Source organism: Hirundo rustica, chromosome 4, assembly GCF_015227805.2.
Source record: "Hirundo rustica isolate bHirRus1 chromosome 4, bHirRus1.pri.v3, whole genome shotgun sequence".
Classification (NCBI taxonomy): domain Eukaryota; kingdom Metazoa; phylum Chordata; class Aves; order Passeriformes; family Hirundinidae; genus Hirundo; species Hirundo rustica.
The window spans coordinates 53569675-53593893 of record NC_053453.1 but is presented as its reverse complement, the minus strand read 5'-3'; the positions used below and the strand labels follow the sequence as shown (position 1 = coordinate 53593893).

The 24219-nt window shown below is 50.0% G+C and overlaps 4 protein-coding genes across 6 annotated transcripts; 2 read left to right on the top strand and 2 right to left on the bottom strand.

Moving 5' to 3' along the window:
* Nucleotides 1-269: 269 nt before the first annotated feature.
* Nucleotides 270-4124, top strand: LGALS1 (galectin 1). The gene is made up of 4 exons (XM_040062521.2): nt 270-414; nt 1981-2060; nt 3352-3523; nt 3928-4124. The coding sequence occupies exons 1-4, from the start codon at nt 406-408 to the stop codon at nt 4069-4071; spliced, it is 405 nt and encodes a 134-aa protein (XP_039918455.1). The 5' UTR covers nt 270-405; the 3' UTR covers nt 4072-4124.
* Nucleotides 4125-6404: 2280 nt separating this feature from the next.
* On the bottom strand, nt 6405-7483 carry LOC120752198 (urotensin-2 receptor-like). The gene is given in 4 exon segments (XM_040062935.1): nt 6405-6766; nt 6769-6840; nt 6843-7132; nt 7134-7483. Coding segments are annotated over 4 exon segments (1074 nt in total).
* A 1687-nt stretch (nt 7484-9170) lies between these two features.
* Nucleotides 9171-18093, bottom strand: LOC120751745 (arf-GAP with dual PH domain-containing protein 1-like). 2 transcript variants are annotated; one of them, XM_040062069.2, is made up of 12 exons: nt 17840-18093; nt 16872-17023; nt 15758-15888; nt 14791-14882; nt 14610-14692; nt 13780-13892; nt 12991-13137; nt 12500-12583; nt 12114-12176; nt 11535-11606; nt 10813-11044; nt 9171-10725 (listed from the first exon to the last, which is right to left on the bottom strand). In XM_040062069.2, the coding sequence occupies exons 1-12, from the start codon at nt 17848-17850 to the stop codon at nt 10697-10699; spliced, it is 1209 nt and encodes a 402-aa protein (XP_039918003.1). In that variant the 5' UTR covers nt 17851-18093; the 3' UTR covers nt 9171-10696. The 2 variants fall into 2 exon arrangements, with proteins under 2 accessions (XP_039918003.1, XP_039918002.1); XM_040062068.2 differs by having other exon boundaries at nt 16872-17080; nt 17840-18087.
* Nucleotides 18094-18135: 42 nt separating this feature from the next.
* Nucleotides 18136-23356, top strand: NOL12 (nucleolar protein 12). Of its 2 annotated transcripts, XR_009207760.1 has the most exons (7): nt 18138-18248; nt 18336-18441; nt 18540-18588; nt 19013-19155; nt 20009-20109; nt 20680-21371; nt 22928-23356. XR_009207760.1 is itself a non-coding variant. In XM_040062192.1 (6 exons), the coding sequence occupies exons 1-6, from the start codon at nt 18169-18171 to the stop codon at nt 20849-20851; spliced, it is 651 nt and encodes a 216-aa protein (XP_039918126.1). In that variant the 5' UTR covers nt 18136-18168; the 3' UTR covers nt 20852-21444. The 2 variants fall into 2 exon arrangements, 1 of the variants encoding a protein (XP_039918126.1); XM_040062192.1 differs by lacking the exon at nt 22928-23356 and having other exon boundaries at nt 18136-18248; nt 20680-21444.
* Nucleotides 23357-24219: the final 863 nt, after the last annotated feature.

Here is a 24219-nt window from a genome sequence, read left to right as displayed (position 1 = left end):
CACCACAGACCCTTCCCGCCAAGTTTCGATGCATATGACCATTTTCCATGTGGGATAAAAGCCTTGGATAATAAAACGTTCATTGTAAAACTATTTTCCATTGGATTCATGGCCACACAGAGTTGGATCTCCTCCTGGAGCGGCCCGCAGCCTGCTTGGAAGGGCTGTTTTCAGCATCCTGGAGAGGAGGCTGGGTGAGTGTGGGAGGAGGCAGCTCTGTCTAATAGACCCTCCCTCCTCCCAAAACCAACCCCTGGCACCTTTCCCCATTGGTGCAGGGGGTGGAGAAGGGCTGTGGCAACTCAGCTCTCCATCTATTTAAAGGCAAGGGAGGGGCTCCCGGAGCTACTTGCCTGGGACCCTTGCGCCTCAGCGGAGAGGAGCATCACCCTGCAGAGCAGCACCATGTCTTGCGTGAGTAGAGAAAGGGATGGGCCTCCTTCACTGCCGGTGGGGCTGTGCTGAGTGACTGCTGGCTGGGTGTGCGGGTGCTTGTGCCAGCCTGCACATCAGTCCCAGGGTTAGAGGGTCGGGTAGAGCTGGGTGCCTGCTGCTGGTGAGGGACGATCCCTGCTGCATCCACTGCAGAGGGGTGGCTGCTGTTTTGTGTTCTGGCAGCAGTGGTTCTTTTTTCCTGTAGGATCCCTTTGGGGCAGTATGTGTGGGGATCCTTGCCGGGTTGAGTCCTAAGCTGGAGTAACCTGTTTTACTGCAGCCCTTCTCTGGAGAAGCTGCTGCAGTAACATTTATTGCTGTCTGAGCATCTTCTCTGAGCAGCCCCACCGCTTGCTTTCTGGCTGAAGTTTTCATGAGTCATTGAATTGTTATTCTTCTCTTTCTTGGAAGGAATGTGCCTTACAGAAGTGTTCTGTGAATGTCAAGGACTACATTCAAATACCTTAAGAGGTTAAGGAGGTTATCTTAAGAGCAGGTATCAAAAGTATGGGGCCAGACTCTTTACAGAGCTGCCCAGCAACAGGGGAAGGGGCAAGAGGCACAAACTGAAACACAGGGAGCTCAATATGAGGAAAAACTTCCTCACTGTGAGGGTGACAGAGCCCTGGAACAGGCTGCCCAGAGAGGTTGTGGAGTCTGCTGCTCAGGAGGTATTCAAAAGCCACCTAGACATGACACTGCAACCTGCTCTAAGTGAACCTGCTTTAACAGGGGGGTTGGACTTGATCTCCAAGATCCTCTCCAGCCCTAACTATTCTGTTACTGCTAGGGAGATGCTTGTGTTAGAAGAGAGATTGCACTTCTTTGATTAATTTGTCTTTCATTAGGCAGTGGGTGATTAAGCAGGGATGGTCCCAAGAACAAGCTTTTTAGGGTGGGATAGGAAAAGATTTTCAGTATTCTTGTATTCTTGAGGTCTTGGCTCTGCTGTGATGAAAAATGAGTACACATGGGTTTGCCAGGATATTTTGGTCCTCCTAGAGAGAAGCTGGGGGGCAGGTGTCTCTGTGGAGCAGAAGAATGTTCTTGCAAATACTGAGCCTACATTAAAAAAAAAGCTCAAGCAGTTAGAAGATGGGAAGCAAGGTGTCTGAATCCTTGGACCGGGACAAGACTTGCAGTTCAAGCATGAACTAGGAGAAGGGAGTAGAGTCTCCATCCCAAACAGACTTGGGTGGGATGACATGAGAACCCACAAGGCACACGGATGTGTTTGGGTTGGGGTGGGGTGGATGTGACTGGAGTGTGCAGGTACTTACACTTCACTGCTGTGAAATACAGATATGTTGATGAGAGCAACAGGAGAAAGATTAAGAAATTAAGCTCCAGTCTAATGTACAATCTGATTGGGGTAACTTCTCTGGGATATCCTTGCTGCAATGGATCCTTAGGTCAAGGGAGCTTCCCTGTTTCTCCATGGGTCCAAAGCAAAGCATGTCTTGAAAGGCAGCAGGGAAAGCTGCCAAGTCAGAACAAGTGAGCCGGTAGGTTCTGAGCTAACATCTCTGCTTCTACGTTCCCCAGGGACCAGTGTGCACCAACTTGGGTCTCAAGCCTGGCCAACGTCTCACTGTCAAGGGGAAAATTGCACCAAATGCCAAGAGGTGAGTTGTGCTGTGCTGGCCAGGCACAGCCAAGGCACCGCGCGGAGGGGTCTGCAAAAGGTGGTAGCAAAAGGACTCTGTCCCTTGGGTAGAAGAGGAGAAGGGGTTAACACCAGCAGTGCTTCCAGTGAGTCATCACCTAATGCACATTGCAGACACCGTACTGCCAGGGGGCTAAGCCAAAACAGATGTGAAGCTCCAGCTGCACACGCTGGCAGTCACCACATCCTCTCTGGTGCGGGGCAAAGGAAATGGAAGCTGTGTCTATACTGAGATTTGGTTTGAGACCATCTGCTCCACCACATCCTCTCCCCTGCACGAAGGTGGCCAGGAGTAGGGACATTTATGGTGCCCCAGTGGATTTGCTTCTCACATGGTGGTGGGAAAAGAAGGAAGAAAGGCCGTGAGCAGGCAGGCGGGCTTAAGTGGAAAAGTACCCCAAATGTGCAGGGATCGGGGTGGCTGGGTTTCCCAGCGAAGGCTCTGCAGCAGCCCCCAGCCCCATTTTGTGCAGGTCTGTGGCTGGGAGGGCCCCTTGGCAGGTAAGGTGGAGCCTGTAGCTGCTGTACCAGAACTAGCAGTGTTCCAGGAGACATGTCCCAGCTCTTCCCAGTGCCTTTGAAGTTTGATACTGTCTGAGTGAAGCCTCCCAGGCTTTCTCTTGCCAAATAATATGCCTCTTCTCATCTGGGTAAGAGGCCTGAAGGCAAGGTGGACGCTAGGCTAGGAAACTTCCTCCCACTGCTGTTGCAGATACTTTGGGATAGCTAATGACATGGTTATTATTTCAGCTGCCTGCAGGATGGGGAGAAGGCAGTGGCTGTCAGGCAGGATGCAGCACTAGCTAACTGTTCAGGACCGAAAAGAAACCTATGGAAAGCAACTGACTCATTGGAAGTCGGTTTGGGTGTATAACAACTCTGTTCAGGCCACTGTCTACTGAACCATTCTCTTGTTAAAAGCTTTGAGGAAACCAAGAGGTGTCTCTTCCAGGGTAGCATTCTGGAGCCTGTCACCTCAGGAAAGTGTCCCTTACTGCCACAGCACCATCTTTTTAGGGAAGCTGTGTAATATAGCAAAGGCTTTCTCTTAGGCTGCCCTCAGCTGGGCTTGAAGAAACAGACCCATGGATGCTCACAGTAATGAGAATGAGAAATATGCTACCATAGTATTGATTTTGGCTTTGGTTTTTTTTAGCTGTATTGATGTCTGGGTTTGATGGTTTGTTTTTGTTTTTTTTGTGTGTGTGTGTGTGTGTTTTGTTTTGTTTTGTTTTTCCCTCTCTCTGCAGCTTTGTGATGAATCTGGGCAAGGATGCTACCCTCCTCGGACTTCACTTCAATCCCCGTTTTGATGCTCATGGTGATGTGAACACCATCGTGTGCAACTCAAAGAAGGTGGAAGAGTGGGGTACAGAGCACAGGGAGACTGTCTTTCCTTTCCAGAAAGGAGGCACAGCAGAGGTGAGGCATGCATATATTTATATATATATATATTTTATATGTATATATGCACACATATATATATTCTCTCTGTACATGCTCTGGTGAAGGGAGGGTGTTTGGCACAGTGCACACTGCTGCAAGGGCTGTCCCAGGGCTGTCTGTACAGGAGGTGGCTGGCTTCTCCTGCTTGGCACTGTTGGAGGGTGGGAATCAAATGTGCAAGCTCTATCTGGCTCAAAGCTGTTACTATTGAACAGAGCAGGAATGGGCATCTCTTGGGAGACCAGAATAACACTCCTGCTGTTGATGAACGGGTTATTCTACTGAGCTTGTTCATCCTGTGAAGCAGAGGGTGACACAGCAGTGCTGCAGAGGAGAGAGGCTTGAGGAAACTTTCTCTAACTCTTCCATTTGCCTTGCAGATCACTTTTAGTGTCAACCAAAATGATGTAACAGTCCACGTGCCAGGCCACCAGTTCACGTTCCCTAACCGGCTTAACCTCCCTGTCTTTGACTACTTCGATACACAAGGGGACTTCACACTCCAGTCCCTCAGCTGGGAATAACAACTTCTGACACCTCCATCTCAAAGATATAGATAAAGCAACCAATAAATAAGTTTTGGTGTACTAAGTCTCAAAATCTAATCTGTTTAATATTGTGAGTCCTCATGGCTTGGGCACCTTGCTGGGAGCGGGTGGATAGGGGTAGCCAGTTTTGCCTGAGTACCATAAGTGGATGCAATTGTCCCAGCCTTGGTCCTTGAGAGTCATGGATGGAGAAGAGGATGAAGGTTAAAAGCCTGGGAAGACAGAAGGTTAGAAGTCCAAGGAGAGTTGCAGGAGGAGGCATTGGGGCTAATTGTCACTGGGGAGAGATTAAAAGTGTCCCTCAAGCGAGGTCACCAGCTGTTGAGGTCTAGACAGACACCTTACACTGCTTGAATCAATTAACTCTACCTAAAATAAGCACCCACAGCTGACATCAGGTGGCACTGAGTAGCTGTGCTAGGTGAGCCTAGTGGGGCATGGAGTGAGGAGAAAGTCCTCAACTGTGCTAGTTTTGGCTGCAGCCTCCTGTAGAGGCTAGTCCTACTCCTATATCTGCTTGGGACCTCTCACTGCTGTATGGAGACAGTAGAAAAGTTGCCTTGCTGGGTGTGGCAGAGCATATAGAGTGTTCCTCATCCAAATCCTTTCTTGCAGTAACTGCAGGAACACAAAGTGTTGTGCTTTGGCACACGAGGGCAGTAATGTGGAGGTGTCTGGTTTTATTCTGCCCCTTGTACTGTCTGTTCCATCCAGAGCTGAGGGAGGCAGCAATGTCCAGCGGGAGTGTGGGATGCTAAGGATGTGTGCACTATGATTTTGTTCCTGTTTTACTTGGCCTAAATGGACCTGAGCACTTCTCAGTCTAAACTGAAGATAAACTCTGAGGAGTCTGAGGCAGTCAGGCGTGTTTGATGTTACTGCAAAGCTGCCTCAGGGACTCTCTCAATCTAATACTGCCGTGGTGCTGCTGTTGAGCATGCTGTGCCTGGTGGGTATAGGGAAGGTGGGATCTCCCCCACCCACAGTGGACAGCAGTTACCAGGCTGGTCTGGGGTGAAAGGCTTGGCCACAAGCAACACAAAGCACTAACAATCTGATGTACTACAGGATTCCCTGCAGGCCTGGCTGGGCTAATTCCTCACATTAAGCAGTTGCAGAGCAGCTGGAGAACAGGGACTTTCCCCTACAGCAGCCATACCTGAATTATTTCATAATTCATGAAGCCCTGCCAGGTGTCCTGTGTCCTAGGTACCCATGCAGAGAGAGGCTGGGCTGCTAGGAATTGTGGGTCTGAGGAGGAAGAGAGATAAGATGAGAGCTTAGCTGAAAGGTAGGAACATTTGGGGTGTACAAGCAACTTGAGGCCCTGCAGCTGGATCTTGCTTGAACTCCTGTGTTGCCCAAAGCCCATCTGCTATGGATGATCACATAGCCACCCTGTACATAGGCACGGCAGGGGGACAGCATAGCTTGGGGACTCTTCCCATGGGGTGATAAGGATGAAGCCGTCCCTTCTGGAGAAAAGAGGTTCAGCAGTATGGAAATGAGCCATGCTAGGCTAGATGGTCTCAAGGCAAGAGACCTGGCTCAGTTTACACGGAGGTGTTGACACAGCCTGGCAGACTGGGGTACACCTGGTAGGCCAGAGAACTGGGTATTTCCCTCAACCACAGCTGGGCCATGGTGCTGGTGAGGGTTACCATGAACTGTCGTGATGCACACAGAGGAGAGCTCTCTCCTTGCAGCTTCCTCTGCTGGGCTGCTCTTGAAACCTGAGCAAATGTACTGGACTCCCTTGCCTGTACTACAGGGGAATCTTGCAATGCCTCTTAATTGCACTTGGCAATCTTTCTTTAGATTCTTCTAAGAATTTTTTGTGACAGTTTCTTGAAGAAGGCTCAGTAGTAGCTTTACCACATGAGTATGAACTTTAGTGAGGTCTCCTGCTAGCGTGGCTGTTTCTTGAAGTGACTCACCGTTCTTGTGAAATTTATGACTCACTGTTGTCCTGACTTTGTTATGGCTTGGCCTGTTGCTAGCAAGGAGATGAGGGGTGGCAAAGGTTTCCCAGATATAATTTAGACATATCGAAGCTGACTGCTCCCTTCCACCCACTCCCCAGCCTTGTGCAAGGTACAGGCTGGTGTGTGAGGGCTGAAGGATCTGAGGATGGAGTCAGGATCCCTGAGACAAGCACTCTCCCTGCCCAGCTGAGCAGGATGAGCAGCCATGCAAAGGGGAAAGCACTGCAACAACATTGATGGAAGACACTGTATGCTGGCATGGAAGGTGACACGCTTTGATTTCTCAACATGACCCCAGCCAAAGGTCAGATGTTCCCAGCCCGTTCACCCCTCGCTTTCCCTCACAGACCCCGACAATCACCTGAAAGCCAGGGGGACGCTGTGGCTTCCCACAGCCTGCTGAGAGGGTGCTGCAGGCACCACGCCCGTCCCAGTGCGGCCACGGGACCAGCGGCAGCCGCTGGCAAACAGGGTGTAGAGGAAAGGGCTGACACAGCTGTTGCCATAGGCCAGGCAGGTGACACCAAAGTTAAGGTAGGCCTGGGCAGTGGGGCCGGCGCCCAGCCCCTCTCCCTGGTACAGCCCGGCCAGCTGCCAGGCCCACAAGGGGAGGAAGCAGGCCCAGTAGGCCACCATGACGGCAGAGATCCTGAGGAGGAGCCGCCGCGCAGGGGCCCGGCCGGCCCCGGCTGCCCCAGGCCGCAGGCCGAGCACCGGTGCGCCCGGGCCAGGCGGGCACAGACGGTGCCCAGCACCGCGCCGGTGCCAGGAGGCTGGCGGTGAACAGCACTGTCAGGTAGAGCCGGAAAGCTGACGGTGTCCAGGTGGGGATGCAGATGCGCTTGTGGGGGCTGTCCTCCTCCCGCAGCCGAGTCATCACCATCATGGGGGCCGTGAGCAGGAGCGAGAGGAGCCAGAGGAAGGCGCTGGCCAGTTTCCGGTAGGTGTTGCTGGCCCGCCTGGCCCGCAGAGGCTTGGCCACTGCCCAGCACCTCTCCAGGCTCATGGCAGCCAGGAGGAAGATGCTCGCATGCATGGTAAGGAGGTCCAGGCCTGCAACCCACATCCCCGAAGAACCAGTCGTGGGCAAAGTAGGTGCAAACCACAAAGGGGATGGTGGAGAGGTACAGGAGGTCAGCCAGGGCCAGGTTGATCATGTAGACTCCCAAGGAGTCTGCTGAGCAGCCTGCCACCCTGCCAGAGGCCACTGCCACTGTGTAGATGTTCCCCACCACCCCAGTGAGGCACATGACCAGCAGCATCGCGCCCAGCAGCCTTGTGACCAGGCTGTCCCCTCCCAGGACATTCCTGTCATCACCCCTACCACTGCTTTCCTCCAAGAAACTGCCACCCTTGGGATCCTCACTAGGATTTGGGCTGATCAGAGAAGGGTTGTAAGACATCTTTGGGTAAGTTGAGCAAGAGCAAATGAAGTTCTCAGAGAGCTGTTCCTTCCTCCTGCTTTCCACCCTCGCTCTACGGCAGACATCTATCCTTAACAGCAAAGCAGCCAAGGGAAGAATGGGGAGAGTTCATCAGACATAGACAGGGTGCTCCAGAGAAGTCTATTCCTCACCTCCAGCTGCCCAGTCCATTTTGCTGATGTGGTCCATCACAAGCTCTGTCCAGTTGTTTTCCTCAACCATAAAGAGCCAAGAAAAGGGACACTGCCTTTTCTTTCAATACCAATATGTGCAAGATAACCTCTGCCAGCCAGGAGGAAATGTCTCTTTTCTTCACTAGCTCATCCTTTGTTGCTTCTCCAAAGTTTGCTGCATCCACAGAAACAGTGGATGAACAAGTAGATTTCTGCTCCCAAGTCTGTGTCAGTTCAGCTCAGACAGACTTTGGAGAGGTGGGTCCTGCCCCACTTAACCAACCCCCTGAGAGCTGTCTTGACCACTGCATGGAGGAATGTGCCTGACTCACAGCTTCACACACCGGTGTGAATAGATTCCAATTTATACTGGGCTTTTAGCCACTAGCTGAGAAGCCCCACTGGCTCCCTCCTCTTTCCAGCAGCAGACATGCTTTCTTCCCCTGTATCGTCCTGCACCTTTTTCCTGCTCCGTCTTCCTTCCTGTTCTTGTTTCCCTTTCTTTTTCCCATTTCTCCTTGTACAGTTGTCCTCATTTGAGACAGGAGAAAACTGAAAGACGAGACTCTATAATACAGCAAGGAGACTGGAAAACTTCATGTGTGGCTTTAGAAGGGGGCCAGCCCTGGAATTGCAATAGGCAGGGAGCAGCCACACAACACTCCCTCGCCAAGCCAGACTGCAAGAACCTGTCCCCCGCTCCCTTCAAGGACTTCAGGGCCCTTTGAGGTTTGGGTGTTGTGGATGTAGCCCCCAGTTTGCAAGCTGCCCCCCCCCAGATGGTAGGACATCTCACATTTTCTGTCCTGGCCCTTTCCCACCTTTGCTCTAAAGTCAGCAGCAAGCTCCTAAGGACTCAAAGGACTGGATATTTTAGACTCGGTCTTTTCTTCCTCTCCACAAAGACCATCCCTCTTCTCTAAGCTGCTTCCCCACCCCCTCCCTCGAAGCTCTGGGAAGCTGTCTCACCTCAGGGCAGGGAGCAGAAACCATTATGTAGGCACCGCCGCCTTCTAGCGAAACATCATCACATGACACTCATGCCCGATGCTACCCTGCCTCCTCCTCGCTCACATGTGAGCCTCGCTGTCTCAAGGAAGACACGGTGGGACAGGATTTGTGGAGCAGAGACAGATGTGCCATACTACATGTAGTCTGCTGTTAGTTCAGGGTTTTCAGGCCACTCCAGCTACACTCTTTTGCATCATCAGTGTATTAGCTTCATTGTGGCTGTCAGATGTCTCTGTTCATGTCCAGCGTGGTAATTCAGCAACAAACAGGAGGAGGAGGCATCCCATCAGTACTCCCCTCACTGTGCATTGCACAGACCCTTGGTTTTCAGGAAAATCATGCTCCAAACTGGAAGAGATCAGCAAAATGCAGTGAAAATATACTTTTAGGTGTATATTTCCATCGCACCATGGTAGCAGGGTGAGTGATGCTTCTTCTCATCCAGGAAGTCGATGCTCCCAACAGATTGTGGTGATCTTGGCACAGAGTGGGGTCCCCAGAGAAGCAGAGGGGCACTGTGATTATGCCCATTTGGCTCTAATGGGCATAATCACAATCCACATGCCCCAGGAAATACAATGAACAGCTATGGCTTTTTGTTTGATCGTCCGTGCTTTTTTCCAAGAAACAACCTCATACCTCAGCAGTTAACAGGTCAGCTAGTTTAGGAAGTTAAGATAAATTACAATGGGATTTTTTATTTATTTCTTTAGGAGCTAATTAAAATGCTGGTTGTCTTATTAATTCCAGTTAGCTCCCCATAACACATGAGATACCTTCTCTCACACTGCCTGTGTAAAAGTGCAAACACATCAGATACTACAGTTACCAGCAGAACTCAGCTACTCCTTCCATCATGTGAAACACAGCTCTCCCAAGAGAGCTTTAAGAGATGAGGTTTAAGAGATGAATCATGGGTTAATTTAGTGTTTTAGGCTAACTCTTAATAGTAGAACATGAACATACAGACTTCCCGTTATACTACTGCATACAATGATATGTATGTGTGATATACAAGATAAACATATGCAACGTGCAGGTCAGAATGAAAGTGCCGGGCCTTTGACATACAGAGAATGAGAGAGCAGAGATCCATGTATTACTATATTCAGGCATCAGCCCTAGGCTCTAGTAGAGACAGCAGATTCTGAACTCTATACACATTATCAGCTCCTCTCTGCAAGACCCAGCCTCTCTCCATTGCTTTAGTAGACTCAAGTTTGGCAGTTGATCTTCAGTGGCATGAATATCCCTCAGAGTATCTTCCCTAGGGCAGTATTCCACCTCCATCATTTTTTGTTACATGTGTGCACACGCATTATCCACATGCACCCAAATGTACATCCACAATATTTTTGAGACAATCTCTTAACCTTCTCTGAAGCATTTGTTGGAAGGTCTGCACACAAATGTTGTCTGAAGAAGCTTTCAAGCCCACACATGGCAGAAGGAAACAGGCCTCACATTTGGCTGTTAGATTACATATTTTAAGTGACCTTTCTCAACCACTAACTGATCAAATATCCAGATGTTTCACATCTCTGTCACCAGCAGGTATGATGTTTCTTGTAAAGGAACAGGCTCTTTTAGTCCAGCAGCCCCTGTAACCTGCTGGGGTGCCTGGCTGGCGCCAGGCAGCTGTTCTCTTGTGTCAGGTGGCTGTCTGCAGTTTCATGCAGGAGTGATGCTAGGTCCCATGCCCAACGTAGTAAGTGCCAAGGTTTTCAAGGCCTGACTGACAGGCAAGACCTGTCAGCATCCAGTCAGATCAGAGCAATTTAACAGGGACAGGTTGTACTGAGGATTCAGACGCACAAAATCTTGCACTTGAAAAGAAGCAGCTTAATCGGGCCCTCAAAACAAAGTGGATGTTCTGTGGGGGCAAAAGTGCTTCAAAGGGTGCTCCAAGAGCACTGTGTTTCTCTGATGTCAATCTCCTCTCCTGTCCTGACAGCCACCCAATAGGACCAGGCAGAGTTGAGTCATAGCGAGATTCCTGCATGGCTTCCTAGGATTTAAACTTGAAGTAGGCTTCAACTGTAGTGAAGAAAAAAGGTGGTGCATTAGGGCAATACCCTGAATGGGAGTGGCAGGAGGGGAAGAAAATAGCATCCAGCCACTTACTTGCGTATTCCTGTGGTGTCATGGCCTGGTTGATGACACTAGTGAAGGCTCTGATCCAATCCAGCTGGTCAGTCTCTGTCTCGCAGGTGAAGAGGTATTCCCGGTCAGGGGTGACAATGGTGATGCCATAGTGCCAAGAGAAGTTGCCCTGTGTCCCTGAAGGCAATCCCTTTTGGACGCTATATCCATTCTCTCCACTGCCCACAAATACCTCACCCTTAGCAAATGCGTCCTGCATATCAGGAGGGAAAGACAGTGATTTACGGAATCCCAGAAGTAAAAGAGAATCATTAGAGTGCACCTAAGGACAGAAGGAGAGTGCGTGAGGACCAGGGATGTAGCAGCAAAAGGTTCTGGAGGTGGTCAGGGGATTCAGAGGAGCAGTGGGTCCGTACTCAAAGGCCATAGTGAAAAGGGGAAAATAACACGTGAATCTCAAGAGGTCTGAGAGCAGAACTGCTGCTTACATCTCTCTGTGTCACCCTCCCATCACCACCTTTACACTGCTGCCCTCCCTGTTCCCATTGTTTGCAGGCAGTGAAACAAACACAGAAAGCACTAACGAACGAAAAGGGATGGAAAGGGGAAAACCTGGAGTCCATTCATTGCAGCTGGGAAATCTGCAAGCCACCCTTACTGCAGAGCACAGACTCTGTTTGCACTTCGACCCTGCCCTCAGCACCGCTGCCTGCAGTTGCCCGGCGGTCACATCTAACTCTCACCAAAGGATCCTTGAAGTACATGAGCCTGCGGTGATCCAGAGTGAACCAGCGCTTCTTAAAAGCCTCTCTCTGCTGTGAAGGGAAGAGGTGACGCGTGAGGCGGCAGTGCCCTCTGCTGCGAGCAGTGCGAATGGATACCCCAAACTCATCCCGAGCACTTGAAGCAAGCCCCTGCCTCAACAGCAACCTCCTCCTCTCCCTTTCTGAGCTGAGAATGGGGGTCAGTATCGGGTTATTCAGTCTCAGCTGCTGTCCCCAGCTCCTGAACTTTGATGAAGGACCCCAGAGTTGAGACAGGAGAAATCTGGACACTAAATACCTGTAAGGTCATGCACACACAGACACATGCAGAGTTCTGTAGCTCTGGGAGAAAGCAGGGACTCTGGCTTCATCTACTTTCACATGTGTCCTTCCCCTTCCTTTTATTCTCCCCTCCCTTGGTGCACACACACTGTTCCCGTGGGTGTCTAAAGAGTCAGGGGGGAATGAGGAAACAGCAGGAGTAAAAACATTGAAGTAGGGAAATCCAGGGGTGCTGTGGAAGGCTCCGTTAGATTTTTTCCTACTATAGCAGCTCACCTTGGGACCAGTCTTCTCCATGTATCCCTCCTTCAAGAAGTTTCTGGTCAAACGATTTTTAATCTGACAAAATGGCAAGAGAAACATTCACTGAGCTGTGCCTCTTTGCTATTCATTTCTCTCCCGCAACCTTCAATTCCCCTTATTTAGTCACCTTCTAAATTTATATTTCCCAAACTGCCTAGCCAGGCATCACTTCTGCCTCCAAAATGCCCAGGAACAGCAGAGAGCAGCTGTTTTCTGACCACCACAGGCCCTTTTAAAAACACCTTCTCATCTCTCCATCTTTACCCTGCAATTTCTACCTGGGGTTGTAACAGTAACTATGAGCTCTTTTATCATAGAAGCAGTGGGAGCCTGAGGACGGCTCTCCAGTGCTGCCTTACCTCATTATCACTGGCAATGGGAAATGCTACCTTCAGGTAATGGAACTGCACAGAGCGGATGGCATTGAACCAGTCCACTACCTCCTGAGGATGGAAGAGGACAGGACAGAAAGCTTAGCCAGAGCAACAGTGGGACATCTAAATTCACCCAGCTGCACCCAGCCCTGTGTTAACTACAGTAAGCTGTCCCTCTGCAGCATCTCCCTCACATGCATGCAGCCAGCATGGCTGCCCCATTCCCCACATGCACATGCAGCGCATCTTCTATAGAGCTCCTCCCACACAAACCAGCTCAGCCAATGCTCCTGCCCTGCTCCCTGCAGCAAAACTCTCTCACAGATACACAAACACAGAGCCAGAACCCTCACCGTATTACCCACAGCAACTCACATTCACACACTCCATCCTACCCATGCTTTATCCTATTTAATATCAGCAGCTCCTCAAAGCACCTCAATGGCTTTGCAGTGCTCGACACTAAAACCAGATACCTTGCCACTTTCATGATAGACAAATATATTCCGGGTCTTGTTGTCTTTGAGATAGGTGATCTGCAGGCCATTGGGGTTCCCAATCTTCTCTGGCTGGAATGTGGCATTGATGACATCTATTTTAACATTGATTTTGGGTTCTTTGGCCTGAAAACAGAAAGGCATTGATCACGCATGAGCAATCCTAGAGGGAAAGAGACCTGAGCTATTGACTAAGTCGGGTAACGCAGGGTCAGAGGCCTGATGCAGGTGGAGAACCTTGTACCTGGCCTTTTTAAACCTTCTGAGGTTCATATCAGCCCTCTTCTGGAGCTTGTCCAGGTTCCTCTGGATGGCATGTCCTGCTTCTCCCTACCCTTAGCCATTCCTCCCTTGTGACAGTATTTTAGCTCTTGTCCCACACATTTCAGAGAGACAAATGAGCAGAAAAGTAGCCCTCCTCAAAACCAACCAGAGAAAAGGTTTTTGCTAACTTGGCCCACAGTGGGGTGAGGTTGGTTCCAGGAATGGTGCAGGATTACACATCCAGGCAAATGGATAAGAGCAAAGTGAAAGATCAGTCTTTTTCTCAGTAGTGAGGGAAGCACAAAGGGAAAGCATGAGGAGAAGTCACTCTAACAGTAGGAAGGGGAAGGGGACCCTTCTCCTCAGTGACATGTTTTGATATCATCCCTGAGCTGGGATGAGCAAGACAATCTCAGAAACATGCGTAGGAAATCAGAACATCTCTGTGACCCCGCTGCTCTGGGTGGAGTACACACTGAGGTGGGAGTTGACCACCATACTCACATCCTGCTTGGTGAAATACTTCAGACATCCCTCTCTCTCAGACAAGAGGAACTTGCGGGGTAGGAACTGCCCATTGTCTCGACCTCGCTTCCAAAGGATGCCTTCCTTCACCCCTTGGAGCAGAAAATCCACTTATAATGCATTCCCCCACAGGCATGGTAGGCATCAGAGAGCTGCATGCAGCCTGGGGCCCAGCCACCCCTCTGAGACAAAGAACATGATGGACTATTGCTGAGAATAAACACTTCAGATGTTTCACCTCTGACTTACAACTAAAGATGGTGGTGTTCCATTCCCATATTTGCCGTGCAGATAAGCACTCACCAAAAGACATTCCCAGATTCTTCCCACCTCCTAGTCCTGCTCTCACTGCTACCTCTGACAGTGTGAGAGCTGTCGCCTGTGAGCACTAGAGTCCTGGCCCATGCAGGCTCTGGTGTGGGACCAGAACTCTTCCCACTTGGCTCTGCAGGCTCTTGGGCTCCAATGCCCTTTGTCACAGGACTGGCAGTGCCACTTCAAGGGCAACTGCCATAGTTAGAAGAGGTGGCATGCAGCAGGACAGATATTCCTTATTCTAAATGTCTGTCTCCGCCAAGACATCAAATACCTTTGAAAAATGCCACCTGGTGACAGCAGACTTTTAAGCTACCTGTGGCAGTGCCAGTCTATGTTGTCCACAATTTAACAACCCCAAAACTAAGCCCTGTAAGTACCAGTTGGGTTCTCAGGAGTACTTGTGGGATTTGCCACACTGACACCTCATGATGCTCAGAAGTTTTCAGCAAAGGCAACAAGCAGGATGTTTTGATGCTGTGTTCTGCTCTTACCGTCAGAATATGGCAGCTGTTTTCCCGGCTCAGTAAATTCTTTGCGTTCATATTTTGCCCGTATCCACTGTTCTCTCAGCACTCTATGGAGAGAGGTGACAGGTAGCTCAGAAACAAGCTAGAGGAATTAGAGGAACAGAGAATTGCCCTTCCCCCTTTTCTTCTGTATGCAGCAACTTACTGGCAGTCATTGTAGGTTGGCTGGTAATAGTAAATAGGGATGTGAGCTTCATATACGGCTTTAGTCACAGCATTCCCATGCTTGGCCAGAAACTGCAGAGTTAGACAGAGAGTTAGTGCCTTGCCTTTGATGCAGACTCATGCTGGACCTTTTCTTTCCTGACCCACTACAGAGCTAGATGCACATCAAACTCTAATGGAGCATTCTCCTTCCCCTCCATTGCAACATCCCAGCAGTCTGTCTGCAGGAAGGTGGGTCTCAAAGGTCTCATCTACTCTCAGACATTTCAGTGATTGCACCTAAATCAACAGAGTGCCATAAATGTCACTTCCGTAAGGCTGGGTGCACGCACATTCAGTGGATTTGTTGCCATGCCCCACAACTCCTGGAGAGTTCAACAATAGCTCTGCAATGCCATCTGGAAGGACATTCCAACCTCTTCCAAAGAGCAACAAGATGCAGATTATTTTCTTTGGGTATCCAGAAAATATTTTCAGTCCTCTGAAGAGTTGAGGGGGCTGTAACAGGGAGAAGTCAAGTTCTCCTAAGTGCCATTTTTCTCAAGAGATCATATTATATCTGGAAACTTTTCTTGAAGAATGAAATAGCCCAAGGTTTTCGTCTTGGACTGCTGAAATCAAGAGGAGACATTGAGGCTGGATGGTCTTGGCCAGTGGAAAACAAATAATCTGAAGCAACAAAGACCCTAAACTTTAGTAAGATACATTGCAAGAGCTTGGCATTTGCCATAGAGTAACAGGACATGAGGAGACACATAATGCAAGCGTATCCTTCCTTCTCCTAGTGGGTTGTGGGGAGTTATCCCTGATTATCACGAGTAGAAAAGAGATTGATTAAACCAGATTACATTCCAACTCGGTGAGGTCAAAGGACTAATTTTGCCCGGCCACTGAGTGTATGGCCTAGTCCAAACCACCTGCCATCTGCACGGGGATAAAGATCTCACCTGCACCTGAGCATCATCCCAGTAGTCCATCTTCAGGGATTTGACTTTGCTGATGCTGGGGATGTTGCGGTGAATTCCTGAACAGCTGAGGCATATAAAGACACCCAAAGTAGAGGATGCCCAGTCAGGATCTGAGAATATGGAAAAGGGTATCACTAGAAGTGGTGAATATCCCTGAGAGATATGCCTCACCTAAGAATGTAGTCCTGAGAAATGGAGCTGGTGACCAGGGTTTCATCCAAGCTGAGTAATTAACACCCAAGGCATGGATGGCAGTCAGGAAAAAACACAGCTATTAGTCCCTCATTCCCCTTTCCAATCACTTTGACTGAATTTTTAATGACCTATATCTTGAAAAACCCCAAAGTGCTCCGTGAACTCCCTTTTTGTAAAGGATCACCCAGGCAAAAATGAAACCACCTCTGGGAAAATACTCCAGGAGTTGTTTAGTGCATCACAGCAAACCCCTAACAGTGTTTAGCTCAGGAAGTGTAAAACAACCTTGAATCTAAAACTCTCCTGGAATAATTAAATAGAGCAAAATGGTACTAATTTGCCCAGTCTTAATTTGGTTTGGGCGGTACACTTCTTTTGGAAGTGTATGATGGGTGTTTTTAGCAGCACTTGTAGGACCCCAAACTGGGTACCCTTCTGAGAGGGCAAGCCCTTCAGTAAATGAAATTTCCTAGGCAACTGTGGCAGGTTGTCAGTTCAGAGCTGAGTCATGGAGGAGACAATGCCCTCCTGAATCACGCCTTCTTTCTGGAGAAGTTAGGATTTCACTGAGAGCTTTCCTGTCAGGTCCTGGCTGGGCATGACCTTGATTTGCATTTGAGATCTGACATGACTACAACCCACGGTGCTGCAGCTCTGGAGTCCCTAGCACTCCCATTCCCTGTCCTTCCCACCAATGCTATGGCAGCATCTTCTCCCTCCTCCTCCTCCCTTGCCAACCCACCTCCAGGGAGAAGCAATGAATACCCAGAGCGATGGCTCCCCTTTCTCTCCACCCCAGGCTCCTGTGCAATCCACGTAGCCAGCACTAAGTGGCTGCTAGAGATCAGCCCCAGCTCCCTGCTTCCAACTCTTCCTCCAGCATCCTTCGGGGACTTACCTGGCTTCCCACAGTCTGCACACAAAGAGTTCTCTGCTCTTTTCCACACTTCCTTCAGGGCCTTCATGCTCCGCTCGTTTCCTCCAGCCATCACCTCGGAATGGTGTACCTCCAGGCAGGACCAGGAGGGCAGCTGCCTGCACCCTATACACCTGCAGGCCAACCCACTACGTTATCCAGGAGAGAAGGAGCCACCAGAGAGACAAGCTCTGGCAGAGGGAAAAGAGAAAGGCAAGAGAAGCCTAAGGTTAAGGTTAATGAAAAGGGCACAGAGGCCTATCGGTGCACCTGAGCCGGCTGAGCACAGTCTGGGGCAAAGAGGCTGGAGGCTGAAGTGCACCCAGACTGTGCGTGAGGAGTGATGAGGAGGAGGAGACCTGCCCCATGGGCGTGGAGGGAAGTGCAGCAATTAACCACAGAACTGGTTTTTCCGCATTTCTGCTGGTGAAAGGACAGGCCAGGAAAAGAGCACAAGCAGCAAGCAAGCTGATAAAGGAAAGCTGGCTGTGGACAAATGACTGCCAGGCTGTGACGTGACTCCTGTCAGGACTTGTCATGCTCTGTGGGCTGGGGGGGCTGGCTTTGGCTGCCCCCACAAAACTTCAGAAGCTTCCACCAAAGTCAGCTGGCTACCATGCAGGCATTACACCTATTTTAAAGGCAAGAACAGGGGAACAATAACGGAGCTCAGCCAATGTCACTCTGAGTCATCAGAACACGGCAGTCTTGATGCTCCCACCAGCTCATGCCAGTACCTCTCTCCACCAGTACAGAAATCATGGCTGTCCAGTCAGATGCTGCGACTTGAACACAGCATCAGAGCCAAGACCCATCTCCTCAATTGCCTTCCCCGAAAAAGAGGAGTAGCACATGCTCTGCTAACACCAAGAAACAATAATAGCTTGAAATAAACTCAGAGCTCTATTGAAGAATGCTAAGTTGAAAAGCTGCAGATGTTAACTACTCACAAGAGTGACATTTATTAAAGAGATGTAAATGCAAAACACTCAGAACGATTCTCGGGCTGTGAGATCTGGCGCTACATTGCCATGTGCTCTCCGCACAAGGTAGGGTCACAGAATCTTTTGCAGGGAGGAAGCTGAAGAGGAGTGTAGCCGGAGGCTCCCATGTTTGAAGCAAACCCCGTCCACCCCAGGCTGGGCGCTGGGCCGAGAACAGCCTCCTGCGAGGCCGGCGGCGTTGGCCGCTCCGTCCCGCCCGGACCGGGGGCGGCGGACAGAAGTGCCGGCGTTCCGGCGGAAGGGGCGGGCGGCAGAGGCAGCAACGCGGGATCGCCATGGGCCGCAAGAAGAACAAGAAGGGTCCGGGCGGCCGCGAGGGGCGGCTGGTGGTGACTTTCGACGAGGAGCGGCGGAGGTGAGGCGGGCCCCAGGGCGGGAGGCGGGGGAAGGAAGGCATCTCCGGGTCGCTAAAAGCCGAGCGGTTCTGCGTTGCCGGCGGTAGGGAGTACCTGACCGGCTTCCACAAGCGGAAGGTGGAGCGGAGGAAGGCGGCGCTGGAGGAGATCAAACGGAAGCTGAAGGAAGAGCAGAGGAAAATGAAAGAGGAGGTGAGGGAAGGGTCTTGTGTCCCCCCTCGCCAGGATGGGCAGTGAGCGGGGCAGGAGGGGCGGGCAGAGGCGCCGCATGACCTGTTTCCATTCCTCAGCGCCACCAGGAGTATCTGAAGATGCTGAGCGAGAGGGAGGAGGCGCTCGGTACGTGTTGGGCCCTCTGTGGGGAGGGAGGTGGGCGCCCGTGGTCCGATAGCCTTGACCGGGTGTTGAGAGCTGGGGCAGGGCTGCCCGCACGCTGTCCCCACAACAGCTGCTCGGTCCTGTCGTGTCCCCCAGACAAGCTGGGCAGGAATCTGAGCAGTGACCCCCGCAGCACTCTGTCCCGGGAATCATGAGGGTTGTACAGAAGGGAGGGAGCAGGAGGACATCTCCAAGGTGTCACCAGGTCCCCTCAGGGGGGAGAAGGAGCTTGCCCTCCAGGCTTGCAGTGCCAAGCCCCTCCGCACTTTATCCCTGCATGCCAAGCCCGGGCATCACCCCTGCCCAGTATGGTGCATCAGGGACAAGCGAGTTTATCTCGTGAAAAGCTGGGCACTTTGCAGTGCAGGATTTCTTGTGTTTCCAGAGGAGGCTGATGAATTGGAGCACTTGGTGACATCGAGGACAGAGTCTGTGAACATCGACCACCCAAACCACATTGTAACAGTGACCACCATCAGTGACCTGGACCTCTCGGGGGCACGCCAGCTGGGACTGACCAACCCTGTGGTAAAGCCTCTTGCTATCTCTCTGTATGAGCTGTACACACTCCTCGGGCTGATGAGGTAGGGCTGGTGGTTCCTGAGTATATCCAAGGCCTTGAAGCTGGCTGGGAACAGGGATGGAAAGGGAAACTTTTTTATTTTTCCACAATTTAAATTTTACCTCTAAAGAGGAGGAAATGTCCTGTGTGAATAGCTCACTCCAAACCTCCCTGGAATCGTTTTCTAGTCCTGACTGGCCCTAGTTAAAGGAAAAGTGGTACTGGACTGGGTGGCAACAGTGAAATACTTTAAAAGCTGATACAAGACAAACACCAAGATTTCAGACTTTGCTGCATGGTCTGTCCTTGACTTCTTTCCTGTGTCCTGTTCATAAATATTACTATTAGCATGAGGAGGCATTTCTGTCTCCATAATCTTGTGCTTGGACCACAAATAAGAAAACCATTCAGTTCTGGTTGTGGTCACTTTTATTCTCAAAATACATTGTAACTAAAATCTTGTATTTGTTTCATAGAGGCTCTTGGGTATTGGCTGTGCTTATATTTGTAAGGTCATCTAATCTGAAAATCCAAAGAGGTCTTGATGGTAATTTAAGCAAAAGCCAAGATCTTTTGTTCATTCGAGTTTAAACTTCAGTCTCTTGGCCATTAAGATCATGCTGAAGTTTTTGGATCTTGGAGTGGATTACTGTAGGACATCTCTGGTTGTTGCCTTTCTGCATGACTGCAGTAGGAACTTGGACAGCGAGGGGTGTGCAGAATTAAAAAAATTTCATCTGTGACTAGTTATTTCACAAAGCAGGATGAAACCAAGAAGGCCTGGAAACACCAGAGTCACAAAAGCGCTCTCTTTTTAAGGGAAGAACTGGTGGATCTGAAGAAGAGAAAGGGGAAGAGGTGGTGAACAAGCCAGTGAGAACAATGCCCAAGAAGTCCAGAAACCCCTTACTGTCTGAAAAGTACGTACAGCCCTTTGCTGTTGGGCTCTGGAAGCTCTGGAAGCTGATGGGAATGTTGGGTTCCGGGATGCGCAGCCGCAGGAGGGTGCGGTGCGGGCCCGGCAGGGGGCGCTGGCGGAGCGCGCTCCGCTCCTGCCGCTCCGGTGGCCGCGCGGGAGGAGAGGGACGAGGGGGGGCTTCGTTCTCGCCTCTTACCTGGTCCTTCATCGCGGCGCATTCCGCAGCGTGCAGAGCTTGTCTCTAGGCTAGAAGGTCAGGTGCTCCTAGAGCTGAAAGCTCAGGCGTTCTCCACGTTTTTCAATGTCCAGGTTTTACAACTGCTTTGAGGGTGTGGAGACTTACTTTAACTCTGTGGGGTCTAGGCAGCACAATGCTCGCAACATTAATTTTTGTTGTTACCACGCAGAGAGACTTGCAGGTTTCCTGCGTAGCTTAGAGTCCCTCTGGAACTTGACATGTCTGGTATCCATTCCTGCTGGGCCACACAGAGCTCTCCAACTATTGTTGTGGTGTCGCTTTGCTTCTGCAGGCTTTAGTCCCCAAACATTTTTCTCTTTCTGCCCTGCACAGAATCTGTTCTCTTACTGCCACGCTGCACATGCATAGCCGGAAAAAGACAAAAGGAAAGAGATGCCAACGTGGGCAAGGTTCACGTAAAAAAATCCAGAAGTCCAGCACAGGGCGAACCACTAAGACTCAGCGTCGGAGGCTGACTGGCAAAATGGGCCGTGATCAAGATTAACAGAGAAACTTACATTCAGACCACCAGCTGGGACAGTGCTCCACATCTGGCCTGCTGCTTTTCGGGACCCTGTCATTGTGGGCAAGCACCTTGTTTACATGGCGTTCTGATTAGCCAGAAACTCAGTTCAGCCTTTCTGTAGCCTCCTGAGCGCTGGCCAGCATGACTAGACGCTCTACCCATTTATTTTTGCAATCATCTCCAGCTGAGTGTCTGGGTGCCACAGAACCTCTAAAACTTCTACTGAAGGTCACGTTCTCTATTTGGCGTCACTCTTCTGTCCTTGGCCCCCCCCCTTTCAGAGCTGATACTTGGCTTTATCAAAGGAGAGGACCTCGGGCAGAGTGCAACAGGCACATCATTGTCAGGGCAATTTGAGAGACTTGGGAGAGCTCTGCTTGCACTCCTGCATCAGTGCCCTGGCATTTCTGCTGTGCAGTAAATCCTTTTTCCATGGAGATACGGTGTCATCTTGCCTCCTGTGTTTCTTCACCACACAGTGCTGCACCTGAAAGCATGGGTACGTTTTGTTTGGTACTTGTGCCAGGTGAAATTGGGTAACTTTGTGAATAAATTTGCAGTCATTTTGCTAAGAAAAAAAAAGGAATCTGTGAGTTATTTGAAGCATAACAGGATCTATGCTAATGCCACTACCAACTGGAGAGAGGGGGAGGTAATTCCTGGTGTTTAAAGGATGTTGAAATCCACTGGTGCTTGGAAAATGGAATAGCTAGGAGCTATTTCTCTGGCAAGGCAGAGCCAGCTAGAGCAGGAATGGCTTATTCCATTGTCTGCTGAATATGCCGATCGTAACTGCGATAGCTCAGGGGAGTATGAAATGCCCTAATGCCCTTGCTCTGTGTGTGGCCCTCTCTGGGGTGGGAGTGGCAGAGGCTGCCCTTGTCCTTTACCTCAGGGTTGCCGCAGTTATTAGCAGTTAATTGCTTTTCTTCTTAGGACCTCAGTGTATGTTTTTAACTATGTTTGCCCTCGGCAGGGGGAGAAAAAAAGGACTTTGTATGGTTGGGATTTAGAAATACTGGTGACAAAACTGAGTGACTCCTCTGAGGAGGAGAGTGAGCCCAAGCAGCATGCTGGTCTCTGTTGTGGAGTATCCTGCTTCTGTCAGCCAGGCCTCCTCCCATGCCATATGTGCACTGGAAAGGAAATTACAAAGAAAGAAAAGGGCTGTGTGTCCAAAACCCACACCAGAAAAATTTGCAACCCAGCAATGGGCAAGTAAATAGATTCCTCTTGCCAGAAATGGGAGGAAAAAGAGGAAAGCAGTGCCTGAGGGTGCATGGAGAACATCAGAACAATGCTGATGGCCACCAGCCGCTAAAGTGAATGGCACCAGCCTGATGTATCTCTCCATCATTTCTTGTGTGCACACAGAGCTGTTCTCCAGAGTGTGTTAAAGGGGAGGGTATGATCTCAACACTGACAGCAGCAGTGCAATTTCTGCTAGAGGGAGGGTTCTGGAGGGAACCAGGTGACACATGTGCTTGTGGTAAGGAATGAGGTCCTCTTGCACTTCCCTTTCCTTTCTGAAGAAGGTAATTACTGAGGAACTGTTATCACTGGTGCCCTGTATGCTTGGATTCAGAGTCCCCACCCTGGGCTGAGTTCTTGGGCACTAACACAGAATAAACTCAGTCACATTATTAAGGTGTTTGTGGTTTTCTCATCTCCGAAATAGTTCTAAACATTGCCTTAAAGGCCCCTCCAGAAAGGTCATGGGATTTAATGGATGAGCTTACCTATCCACCTGTCTCACCTGGGGTTCTTGCGTGTTTCAAAGGTGCAAGAACAATTCAGGCAAGGCCAAAAGTGTTATGGCAAACTGGATCTCAGCCGAAGTATCCAAGAGGTCCCTTGTGTGGAGAATAAATTATTTCTTCTTCTGGTTTGGGAGTTACATGCTCTAGAGCATTGGGTTTGAGAGGGATGAAGGAGGGAAGGAGGGGGAAGTTCTGTTTGCAGAGGTGTATCACACCAAAAAGACTGCAGCTCAAAGCTGGAGGACAGGGTGACATCCTTAGTCTGGATCATACAGCAGCTTTCCTTTCTCTCCAGAACATAGTGCCTTGTGGAGAGACCATGGACAGAAGGTGACCTGTGTGCTTCCTCACCCGAGGAGTTTGCTCTGGAGCTGGGATGGCCACTGTAAAAATGTACTGTTTGAGAAACCTGCTGGAGTGTGGAGTGTGGAATGTGGATCAGTTGCCTTCCCCAGACTGCAGGCAGCCTGAGGTGGTAGCTGGGACAGAGCTGGATGACCTCATTGTATTCTGGATGAGGTGTTAAGACTGACTTCAGGTTTTGTCATTTTACTGCCAGGTGGTCTAGAAGAATCTCTTTTAGTTTGCTGTTTCCATAGTCTAATAACATTTTTGAGCCTTTCTCAAGTGTCAGCTGAAATCCTCAACAGCCCCTTCCGTGCTCTGAAATCTTTCAGTTCCTGCTAGAAAATGAGTTTTCAAATTCTAAAAACCCAAAAAGGTGTGTGGAAAAACTGAGAACAGAACTGTTAAATCCTATGCAGCATTAACCATCAGGATTGTTCACTACACTATTGATTTCTCCATTTGATTGATTAAAGCTTTATTCTGTAATGTGAATTACTGACTCAGCCCTAGTCTGCTGTTTTTGTTATGCACAGGGAATATAGTCAGGCTACCCCTGGATATATTGAAATGAGGATACGAGTTTTCACACACAAGTTAGTGAGTGAAGTGTTTGCCTGGCACATCACAGTTCATACTAGACTCCGGCTTAAAATTCTGCTTTGCTGCTTCCACTTGTTTTCAAGATGGATTTGAGCATTTTGTGATTTCCCCCCACGCTTAGCTGCTCAAGAGGAAGCTGCTTCCAAATGTAAGGTACTTGTAAAAATCAACATGCTAGTGCAGTTGCTGCTCCAGAAAGGAAAAGCAGAGACCAGCAGCTCCCTGCAAATCCCCTTTTCCACAGGCATTTCACGCGTGGCTCTGCAGCTAGGTCGCCTCGGGCACATGTGCATTGCTGCGTACGTGCTCCAGGCTCACACAGAGATGCAGAGCTTTGACATGGGCTGCCACACTGGGGCTGCCATGCATGATGGCTTTCACTGCCTAGACTGTGATTCCACACACATGCACGCACAAAAATGTCATTGGGATTACAGAGGATCAAAAGCAGACTGGGAGCCGAAAAGATCAGATAGCTGGGGGAAAATTGGAGCGCAGCAAAAAGGAGGAATGGCTGCAGTGTGTGCATGAGCTGTGTGTTAATCAGTGCGCTGTAGTTATTGCCTTTGTAGTGTATCAAGCTCAAGGCTTCCAGCACTGTGTTCCAGGAACGAGCTCGAGGAGAAAAGTGGGAGAGTG